This window comes from Diuraphis noxia, unplaced genomic scaffold, assembly GCF_037042655.1.
Source record: "Diuraphis noxia isolate RWA-SAM2 unplaced genomic scaffold, SU_Dnox_SAM2 contig0002, whole genome shotgun sequence".
NCBI lineage: Eukaryota > Metazoa > Arthropoda > Insecta > Hemiptera > Aphididae > Diuraphis > Diuraphis noxia.
Genome location: NW_028301712.1, coordinates 83,168,817 through 83,181,773, shown reverse-complemented (window position 1 = coordinate 83,181,773; position 12,957 = coordinate 83,168,817). Strand labels below are relative to the sequence as shown.

General features: G+C 29.3%; 1 protein-coding gene across 2 annotated transcripts in view; it reads right to left on the bottom strand.

The window, feature by feature from the left end:
• The window catches only part of LOC107173420 (PAR bZIP family member Pdp1), a 68,254-nt gene extending 56,433 nt beyond the window's left edge, over positions 1-11,821 (bottom strand). The window contains exon 1 of one of the 2 annotated variants that reach the window (XM_089220052.1): positions 11,326-11,821. In XM_089220052.1, the coding sequence (XP_089076178.1) occupies positions 11,326-11,404 (79 nt within the window). In that variant the 5' untranslated portion in view covers positions 11,405-11,821. The remainder of the gene's footprint in view (positions 1-11,325) is intronic. The other variant, XM_089220054.1, reaches the window with a different exon arrangement.
• Positions 11,822-12,957: the final 1,136 nt, after the last annotated feature.

The following is a 12,957-nucleotide window of genomic DNA, read 5'->3' as shown; positions in this document are numbered from 1 at the left end:
GATATAATAATAGTTGATCATTCTGAACTTTGGTATTTTCGATTTAATATTATTATGTATACATACGAATTACGAATGAGTTATGATATGTTTTGTGCACAACATAAAATAGGTAATAATAAAATGTACGCATGCTCTGCAAATATTTTCAGAAGGATGAATGTTAAGCTATGATGAGCATAATGCAGACGTGACTACATTGGATAGTGATAACTGATAAGTAAAAAGTGTGTGCTATACTAAAATCGAAATCATCCGTCTTCGAAAAAACGCTTAAAGCATTGATTAGATTAGAAATATAAATTAAGTGTTTTTACGACATTTGGATAACAAAGTAATACATTATTATCGTTTGCATCCAAGATGACTATTCAGTTTTTAAGATAATAATATGTATATTCGAAGATTACGACGACTACTGCACTTGTATACTCGAATATCGTATCTAGAAGACAATTTAATTCATATCTATCCATTTGACTCGGAACAATCAAATTTTTATTAGGGTCCACACTAAATCGTTGTGCCATTCATTTTGTCCCATAATTATTAATTATTATTAATGTCATTTGTGACATACTGATATCGAATAGTTAAGAGGGTAATTTGAATAGATAATAATAATGGGCTGTTTTGGACTATCAGTACAATATTTCTATTAATTTGTTAAATCAAATGTGAATGAATATAATCGTCATATTATGATCAACTTACAGAGTATAAATTAATAGATTATTTTCTATAGACAAAGAACGTGAAGTATTAAATACAAAAATTATTTTAATAATTCAAATATTAAAGTTATTTGTACCTTGTGTGTGGTATGTATAAATACCGCTCACTCGCTCGCTTTTTAACCCCTACATCTCAAAAATTACAGAAGTATAAACTTTAAATTTAGAATAGTGGTTCTAGGATTTTTCGATATTTGCATGTTAAAGAAGTGTTGAAACAGGGACCTTAAGATTCCAGGAAGAAATATAAACTTTTTTTGTTTGTAAATGGCTGCCGTTAAATACAGATTAAACTAAATGTAAGTATATAGCATAAACCTCAAAAGTCGTTCAATTTAATTTGAACAGAATCTGAGTAAATTCTCGGAACTTTTAGATATGTCAAAAAAGTTTAGAGATTGTATAGTAGTAGTGTAGTAAACTATGTATTGATAAGTAGTTTAAATTACGATAAAAAATATATATCAATTATTAAATCCAATCAGAGATTTGCAGTTGCCCATTAAAGTCCAATTATTTCACAAAGCTAGTACACGCCGATTTGTCCGTGAACTGAGGTATACTACAGCTGCAGATACACCTATATGATCTATATGGACGACATTTAGAGCTGAATAACCAACACAAGTCTTCTCGGAGAGTTGATAAGTCTTTATTGCACTACTACACGTATGGAGCTAAGGGAATCCTGTCGTCATACTGTCCAGATGCAGCTAAGAGCATCAAACGTTAGCATCATGGACATCAAGCAACCGATTGCCCTAATGCAGGTCAACCGAATGAAGATGGGTCACAGATATACCAAGTCAGTATTTTTCCAGCTGATAGGCGAATTTTTAAGTTAGTCAAAATCCAGGGTGTGGATACTGCATGCGCTGATCGATACTGGCTGTGATATGAATATCTGTCGCCGATCATTCATGATGTTATTATAGAGGGTGTCGACAGTGATTTCCAAAGTCAAGTTTACCGAACCAGCAGGTTCCTCATTTTATTCAAATTATTTCAATTTGAAATAATGATTTTTCAAATAATAAAAATTTCTTTTCTTAGTTATGACTACAGCCAGAGTGGTTCTATCTCGCGTGAAATAGTTTTGCCATGTTGTACGTTTGTAAGACGGAGACAACACATGCGGGTATAGCGTCCTCTTAATCCAATATATTAACATAACATCTAATTTATATTTTTTAAAGCCATTGTTCAGAATTATTAACTTTAATGTAAACATTTTAATAACTTAGAAACTACCCGTTCCAATTTATCGATAATATGAAAAAAAACATGATCAATAGAGTAGGTATATTTAAAAATTAAATACGGTAAACGGTAAAAAACGACACGGAAAAAAAACGCCAAAAATGTTTTTTTTAATCTAAAAATCACTATTATTGTTTTAAATTTAATAATATTATACAATATTATTATAGATAATTTGGTGAAAAACGTCAAATAAATAGTAGTTTTGAAAATAAAAACAAATATAGAATATTATAATTATTAAGGTATAGTAGTAGGTATATAGTTATATAAAAAAATATATATCAATATCGTATAGTATAATAATATAGTAGGTACCTATAATATCATTAGTATAGTTATGTATACAGTATAGGTATTCGATGTTATAGTATTGCGCCGTGGAAGTATTGTGAAAACAGCTATAGTTCCCAAGGCGTCGTCGGTTCAAAACTTTAAGAACTATATATAGGTAACAAGAATATTAAAGGCCAAGTGTCTTATGGAACTCATTCCAAATAACTGTCGTAGATAGGATATATAGGTATATATATTTATACAAAAATATACGTATAATAATATATTGGGTACAATAAAGGTTTACAATTTATGACATTGGATAACAATGGTCAATGATAGGAGTATGTATATAAACTGAAACTTTCATACATGTTGTGTCAATCCTAAATGTCAGTTACATTTCGACATGGATAAGTTATATTTATTACCGTGGTTTTTTGTAAAATATGGAAGTAATAAAGTCAAATAAAGGTGGGAATAAAATTTGTTGGAGTGGATATACGTATATAATGAAACATCAAGAACGTAAACGGATAACGTGGAGATGTTCAAAAGAACGTTCATTAAAATGTAGCGGAACAATGTACACGGACTTAGAGATTGGACATCCTCAAATTGGAAAAGTCCATATAGTCATATGGCTGATAAACACAAGGTAAATAACATTTTTATAATGAGAAAATAAAACAGATTATAGTTATTAGCATAATATATACTATACGATATTGATATATTTTTTTTTATATAACTACTATACCTTAATAATTATAATATTCTATATTTGTTTTTTTTTTTCAAAACTATTATTTATTTGACGTTTTTCACCAAATTATTTATAATAATATTGTCTCATTATTTTATTATTAAACTTAAAAACAATAATTGTGATTTTTAGATTAAAAAACATTTTTGGCGTTTTTTTCCATGACGTTTTTTATCCGTGTCGATTTTTACCGTGACGTTTTGTTCTGTGTCGTTTTTTTTCCTAGATTCTATTTAAAAATTAAATACATTCGAATTTAAATTACAAATTTTTAAATGAAATATTAGGGGTGATGCTCGCTGAATTACTCTGTATATCTAAATTATATTTGTAAGTTCAATTATTTACCACAATGGAATTGAAAATACTGCATGTCAGTAAGATAATCACTCGGATAATCATTTTATACAGTATTGTTCTGTGCTAATTACAAGGTTTTACACAGGTTCTCGTTATGTTTTTTTTCTTTTCAAATATACAATATTAGTTTTTAATTTATAATTTTCAATATTGTTAGATACAATAAACTTAAAGAGTTATATAATATTATGTATTATGGTATTTAAAATGTTAAAAAGTTACTAAATATTTACTTCTGAAAATAGTTTGTATTTATTATTTAATAACAAATAATTAATAATAAAAACTGTATCTTTTTCTAACGATGACTTACGAGGCTATAATGCTATGCAGAGTGATTATAGCAAATGTTAATTTGCAAGCAGGGGCGTAATTAAAGAAGGATGAGAGGGATAGATATTTGATAATTTATAAGGCAGAACAACGTTTGCCCTGTCAGTTAATAATATATAAAATTATTTAACATGTAGGTATTTATTAAATTGTGGCTTGTAGAATTATGTGTGCTGATAACACGGAAAATATATTTTAAATAAATAGTATATTAAAGTGATCGATTGATCATTACTGCCTACTAATATATACATTAGGTATATATTAAATATATAAAATGTTAATCGCATAGATTTATTCTAAGTTCAATTAAAGTTTGAATAATAATATTAACATATTATGATATGTAAATTTAAAAAAAACCTCATTGGTACTGAAATATATTTAGTGTTTGTTTAAGTATGAAACATTAGACAATCATTCATATATAATACAGTGACGGTCAGAAAAAACGCATGTTTTTCAAAATGATGCTACGCTCAAAGTAATTTCGGTAAAAAGGTTTTATTACATAAAAAAATGCATATGCATATGCACATAAGCGTGCGTAGGTATTCTTGGTAGGGGAGGCAATACTTTAGCTAAGGAGGTCCAGACTCCAATCCCCCCGCCCGATTTTCACCAATTGGTAGATATAATATAATATTTTGGTGTAGAGGAAAATCTCGCAGGGGAGGCAACCGCCTCCCCTGTGCGCACGCTTATGCATATGCAGTTTTTTTTATATGTAACAAAATTTAGGTTTTGAAAATAATTGCAGGCATATGGCGCTCTTGAGCCACAAAGTAGGAATACTGCAGGCACTCGCGAAACGATCCTATCGCGTCGATTAGCAATCTGTCCCGTAACTTTTCTCACCACTTGAGTGATCTCGTCTTTCAATTCATCAAGGGTTCGTGGTTTGTATTGGTAAAATTTTGATTTTATGTGACCCCACCAAAAAAATTGCGTGTTGTCTAGTTAGGGGAGCAAGGAGGCCACGGAATGTCCAAAAAACGCGAAATGATCCATATGTATGACATTATTATATTCAAAACCTACATTTTGTTACATATAAAAAAACTGCATAAATGCGTATGCATTTTTTGATATAATAAAACATTTTTCACTGAAATTACTTTGAGCGTAGCATTATTTTGAAAAACATGCGTTTGTTCTGACGGACTCTGTACTTCAAGCGTACGAATAACATTATTATCAGACGAAAACATGCATATTTTATTTACCAACAAACCACCGAAGGTTGATGCACCCGTACGACCTACCATATAAATAGTAATAAATTGTATAATATCGCATACAATATTTCTATAGGTAAATTTTGAAATATTGTCCATTATAATAGGTTAAACCTACGACATTGATACGATCAAAATCAATTTTGTTTCGATTCCAAAAAATCTTAATGCAGTTGTAATATATGTGTACCAGTGTCCCTATATAATATATGTATATCTGGTACCTACAACACGCGTGATAATACAAGTACCTATATTCAGCTGAAGTCTGATGAGTTGTTTCAAGTATATACGGATTCAAAAACTAATAGAGACTCGTTGAAGCCTCTGTTGTTTATACACACCTACCTAGCTACTACCTATACGATTTTGTGTTCTCGGATTTCTTGAGAATTGGTGTGGAAGTATCGTGTTTCGTGGGAATCCATTGATGGCTGAACAATTATCCACACGTCACTCGTTTCGTTTACGGTTTAAAGGACTTCATCGGTACCTGGATGCCGACTCCGTCTTACCAACGCATAATATCGTGGAATACGTCGTCGTCGGATACGACACCCTCCTTAGAAGAAGCGAACCAACACGTCTCATTAATACATAGAACAACCTGTGTATATGTGGTATATTATACGCGAGTACCAAGAGTACGTACGAAAAGCCGAAAAAAAAAACAAATGTATTGCACTCTGACCACGACTGTCGAATGCGAAATTCGAACATGATAATATTCCGTCGTTCGTATTTTATTGTTATATATATATGCACAGGAGCGTAATATTCACGTAGCCATATTATCAGTTGAATTATTTCGTGAACGAAAAATATCATCGTCATTACCGTTCACTGCAGTATAAACATATTATCAACTTCGCTGTTGGCCTGTGATTATACTCATTCGCCTTTGACCCATTTAAACGGAAATGGTTAGGCTATCGGATTATTTTGTATCAAATAACCTCGGTTTTCAATTAGTCTAAGCTAGTAGCAATCGACAAAAATAGAATATTTTGTCGTTATTTTTTATAAATCATTAGCTGTCTTAAATGTTATGTCTATATTATAATCATTATTTTATATTAAAACAGCCCAAAAACCATAAAAAAATAATATAGGGTTAATGGTTTTTCACCCATAATTGGTTATATTTATATTAATTCAATGGTACACTTTAATAATTTATCGTTTTTTCTTTAAAAACAAAAATGAATATTATTAATAAAAAAAATAGGTTGGTCCATACATGATGCAAAAATATGATATTTTAATCACTTTTAAACTAGGTCAAAATAAACAATATAAAGGAAACACGGAAGATAATTATTTGGGGTAGCTATTATTGAATCGCGGAAAAAAAGTCCGAGGTAAAAAAGTCCTAAGCCTAAAAAGTCCGGTATAATATTATATTATCAAAAAAAATCAATGATAATAATTATAATATATAAATATATAAATAAATATAAAACAATCAAAATAATTAATCATACAAATAAAATATAATTATATATTAAAATTATTTCTTAATTAAATTAAGTATTAATTTTTCCTTTTATCTAATTATATGACGTACCTGTATCGGACTTTTTAAACACGGACTTTTTGGTAGTCTACCGCTATTATTAAAGTATTAGTTTGTTCGTACACAAATATATCCAACTAAGGTGAATGAAAATTTAAACATTTAAAATTATTAAAATATAATCATTTGTATTACTAAAAATGCGACTCTATCCAGTTCATTAACCAAAAAATCAGTTTTTAATAGTTATTAACATTAAAGTCCAACAACAACCACAAAAAACAACTAAGCACTCCTTCACAACGCAATACTAATAAGGTAACGCTACTATAATACTATCTAAGGCACTATCTATAATATCAGTGATATGGCGAACTTAATTATTATCAGAGGCAAGTCAATTTTTCGATACCCACCCGCCTATCCACCAACCAAGACACACCCAGAAGCAATCCATCAATAACTATACTTGAACACTGGGTCTTCATATGTATCTCTCTTAAAAGTTATCCTGTAGAAAACATTTATTTCGGGTGGGTGATTGTTACATGCAAACATTTTTTAAAACAATACAAATAATTATAAGATTAATTTAAATAACATAAAATGAGACACAATATTTTTGAAAGGCTACTTTGTACTATTTGCTTTAATAGGGTTGAGTTGTAGGTACAGCATTCTTATGAAGCTTAATAATAACCCACCAACCATCGAAAACCTCTTAAAAAATTGAGAGACAGCTGCTTTTTGATTACTCCCTTCGCTACGGCACAGTAAGGTACGACTTTCGTAATATCAGAACTTCTCTTATCGTTAAACCTATCATCAAAAGATCATTGACATTGATTAATACTTATATTATATTATAGTGTATATATATATGTATAAAAAAAATTTAAAAAGTGTTGGTGACTGCGGCTTTTAAATATATATTTTATTTATATTATTGTAATATGTTATGATATTTTCTTTTTTTTTTTATATCAGATATGTACCTACTGACTACTGAGTATATAATGCATAAATTATTATTTATAAATTTTACTAAACGATGCGAATACTGATTGTCGGTGAATTGGGAAAACCGCCAGCATAAATAAGCACACCATATCACACAAAAATTACGCCAATACCTACTACGCGTCTACTGTCTACAGATCTATACACACACTTTTGGTGACAATTTACAGTTAATCTAAATTTCGTCCCGACTGGCCGCAGACGAGCACTGTTGTAAACATTAATATTAAAAACTAATAAACATTCCTTGTTTGATTGTGTGAATATCAAACGAAATATACACAACATAATATATATATTATGTGCGCAGTTCGTCAACATTTCAATATCCATAATACAGAATAAATAATTGAAGACCATTGTTTGTAATATAATATAAATCATAGATTCAACTCGTCTATAACTAATACAATCCAACAACATAATAGTTATTGTCAGTGATACTATTATTATAGGTATTTAAACATATTTTAACTGACATTTCACCAGCAAGTGTCTTCTCCGGTCTTACAAGTGCGTATCGAGGGCCGTATATCAGCCGTTCAGATGTTATCATACTTTAACTATTTAGTTTGCTTTGTTAGTTTTAATATTCGCTCGAATTCACTCAACTATTAAGCCAGATATTAAAACTAGGTACCAAATTTTATCCAAATTAAACCACTTTCTGTGGTTTATTAGAACATTTTTTTCGATAATTTAGTTTAAAGTGAGTCGATATGACAATATAATATAAAAATCTTAAAATGTTCATTACTCGTTTCAAAAGAATTAAAATGATATATAAAAAATGTATTAACTTTTTTTAAAGAAACCATGAAGATGGTATTACCTTTAAGTTTATGACATGTAAATAAAATGTATTAATAAAACCAACAAAGTTAGGGAAATATATTATGTACTGCTCGACGTAAATGTTCTATTACCTACCTACACACTTGTAGGACGTATAGGCAACACACGCGGATGATACGTTTTCACCTTACCAGTTTAGTGAAGAGATCAACAACACAATTCACAATCATATTTACAATATGTTTAAATATAATAATAATATTATTGAACTGTAGGTTATCTCAATAGCACATGCTTGCAGACAATCAGCAAATGTTGATGTGTTAAAGATAATACATTTCTTATTCCATAGGTTTGGACCTCTTTTTAAGGTTATAGCTTTATAGCTCATAATATTGATTTGTGTACCTATTGATATTTGGTAAATTTAATATTATTATTATAGAATTGGGTAATTGGGTATGTCTAAAATTCAAAATAAACAAGAATTGGTAGTAATTGTGGAGTAAAAACCGTAATATTACATATTAAGTAAGTATATTCAATATTGGCATGGACGACATATGCTCATCGCCAATATTTGATGTAGGTAGATAAATTCGTGTTTATCGTATATCATTATTTTATTCTTCGTTGGTTAAAAACTTAAAACTGGTTTTTGAATAAACGATTTATGGTAAATTTTGGTATTGCGACGTGTTTCGAGACAACATAAAATGCATTCTATAGGTACTATCATTTATTTACATTAGCAATGGGTAGATATTTTTCCATAAACTAGTTTAATAGTTATTAGTTAATATTATGAAATATCGTATGTAGTATTAGTGTCTAATGTTAAGATATTATTTCGTTTAATTCGTAAAAATTAAAAATATACATACAGTTACCTGCATATTATAGAGACTGAGATCTATCATTTTTAACAAGTATTTTAGCGGTAAACAAAATTGACAAATTTAATCGATTAAAATATTAATAAGAAAAATTATATTTTAAAAGCAACATGGCAAATAAAAATAATATATGAATTAGAAAAAAAAGAGAGACTGATAAATTTATTGGAATTAACAAAAGCGAGAAGACTTTTGAATTGTGCGAAAATTATAGGACTGTTCAAAATAATGTGTGGCATGTCGCAGATAAATGGAGATAAATTATGTATCGTATATAACTGATTGACTTGTCTTTTAAAAATGCTGAGTGTGCAGAATAAAGTCAATTTAGACGGTTAAATAATTTAAATGTGGTTTTAACAAAATGTTCGATCGTATACCTAATAGGATTAATATCAAAATCTATTTAAAATTATTGAAATATTAACTAATTATTGCAAAAACTGCGGTGAACAATTTTTAATAAACATCATTAATTCAGAAAATTATGATATACCTACTTATAACTCAATATTAAGATTTAAACTTTTAGTAAATCGGTGAATATTATTATAGTTATTTTATTACTTATTAGATACTTATTAGATTAGAACCACTATCTGTACAATAAATCATAATATGTTTGGTTTGTTATTAGATTTACATTTAAGCAATTTGATAAAAACGAGAACGGCGGTAATTAGTTTTGATGATGCACCTTTGGCTAAAGATTATTATATTAAACGCAATTTTGTGTATTAAAATACGGAATTATTATAGGTACATTACCTGTTAACCATTGACAAAAATATGTGTATACAATCATTAGTTATGATGATAATATATGATCTGCTGATATAGTTATTTTAGAGTGGAAGTACAAAATTAAAAACTGTTTGCTATATAAGCCGTTGACAATAATAATTATAAATCAAAAATAGCCATATTAGTGGTAGGTATTATACCTCTATAATACGAATCACATATTATATAAACTTGGATACTAAGAATATCATTGTTGTTATCGTCAAAAATAATTTGTAATTTGCGTTTTACTGCATATTGGTTATATTTTTGGTATTCTAAGAATCGAATTACAGTATAATTGTTCAGGCTTTCAGTGCTCACATACGGTCAAAGATATCTGAAAACCAGTACAATTATGTTGTGACGTGTATACAGATTTTATTGGACTAGCCTACCAAATTATAGTCACGCGTGATGTGCTCAAGTTAGAATACCATTAATTTTGAATAACCTACAGCACGACAATTATTTTTAAAAGTAATCACAGACGTCGGATAAAAAAAATACGAGACAAGGAAACCAAAGAAATTAAGAAAATTAGGTGAAGATTGTACTTTGGCGAAGCTTGAAAGAGATAGTCTTGTATTGAAGAGAATACCTTGTTCATATTATCATTACTAGGTACATGGTTGTAATTCGAACTTTTATTTGATAAGATAATAATATTATTACGTAACAATGATCATAGATGTGATTAATAAATATTAATAACTATTTTCTCATTCGACTAACGTCACGTTAGTAACATGATTATTAGTTGTAGGATCATTAAATACATGTATTTAAATCAAAACTGATGACTTAATGAAGACAATTGCGCGCCACGTGGTTCATAAGTTCATAACGCACATTAACATTATTTAAGTATTCCAATTAAAATTTTCAAAACGAGTAATCACTTTGAACATTCCGAGTTAATATTTAAAAAATTATCCTGTTAAGATAATTTTATTTTAAAATAAACTAGACACAACACTAGAATAGGTAGGTACTTCTAATATTCTTACGTACACACTTTCTTAAAATTTAAGTAGTCAATACTGTTTAAGAATCCAACTTAATGATAAGACCTAAAGAATTTTAATTAAAATTCTTTTGCACAGTATATATTTAAAAATGTTTTGAAATTATAATTGCTATCTATCAACATGATATTTTTGAAAAATTCAAGCACCAGAACTTAGACAGTACTAATTATATTTTAAAAATATATATTATGTAACTAACAATTTTTTTTCAAACAAAATATTATTATTACACGCTTACAATATTTGTATGAAAATTCATAATAACATTTTGACGTCTGAAATTATAAACCGTGAAAGAAAATGTTTTTTTTACTTACCGAAAAATGGATGGAACGATTCGTCTAGTATCATGTCGTCGAACATGGACTCTCCGTTGTTGATTCGTAAATCGCACATTTCTGTGTATGATAATTTGTATCCGTGAAAGGTTAGTGAACAAAAAAAAAAAAAATTATAATAATAATCGTTGTCACCAACACACAAAACTACAACTGCTTCGACGACGTGTGCGTGTCATGAAAAAACCGTACAATCGAAAGAGAAAAAAAAAACGTAGATATATTATTTTAGGCTAGTAGTAAAACCACACGATTTAGTTTTAAATGCAATGTTGTATCGAAGATTTACGCGTGTCCGCCGTCGCCAATAATAATACTTGGAACCAAAAAACTAATGAACTGTGTTTTAAAAACAAAAAAAAAAAATTTAAAACCAAACAAACGAATGAACACAACCGAGTGCAATAGTCGTACTTTTAAAATAAGTCGTGTCACACACGTGAAACACCCGACACTTACCGACCAACTGAAACGGGGCGATACTGCGATAGTGCGATACAACGGACGGTCGACGGGTCGACATGCAGAAGCGTCTGGTAAATCTAGCCATGACGTCACACTAATTGGACCGGTTTGTTTTTGATAATATTTCTCGTGTAATGGTCAAATTCAAATCATTTTCTACGACGCTGATAACCGGCGATAGCGGCAGCTGTACCGCGAGACGGCCGCTCTGTTCATTTGTAAACAACACATAAAAATTTTCCGCGTAAACACGTAAATAATAATATTCGAATATAGACCTAATAATATTGTATTATTATTATGTCAGGTACTTAAGAGGGCGTGATACCCGCATGTGTTGTCTCCGTCTAACGAGTGCGTAACATGGCGATTTGTACGCTGAGCAGAACACGTCGTATAACTCTGTTAGTTAAAAATATTTTCTAGTGAATACATTTTTACTAATAATTTATAGTAAATCTAAAGGTAACATTAATATCTGGGGTTTTTTTTTATTGATCTTAAAATTAACATAAATAAATTTCCGCTTCGACAACACAGGCCACTGACTAGCGTTATATTTTTAGTAAAATACAATTATACAATAATAAATATAGTATATATCTTAAATAGTTTTACAATATTTTTAGTTTTGACTTACAGTAGGTTTATTATCTTTATTGTTTTGAAAAATTCTATTGTATTGGATTCATCGTCAGGGTTTGGACCTAGACTTATTCCAATGTCGTGGCTTATGTCTAGTTCTTCTCTTTGTATTTGGTTTGGTATATTTTGCTTTCTTCAAAAATGTGCTTAAGCCTTAATTATTGTGATTGCGATGCCACATATATTTAGCATATTGGTTGGTGTATCTGGGGTTTCTCATGGGGATTTTATATTATATTTTAATTTTTTTAAGCGAGTCATGAGTATTTCAAAATTGTAAATTTTTGTACATCATCATCATCATCATCATCATCTTAAAACATTCATAGCTCGCTTTCAATTAAAATATAATAAAAAGCCTACGATAAGCCCTAGGTAATAATGTTACCTTTACATTTTATCAGAGGTTAAATTCGCTCTAAATTTTAAACCGACAGAGTTACACGTGTTCTGCTGAGCGTAAAATTTGCTATTTATACGCACTTGTAAGACGGAGACAAC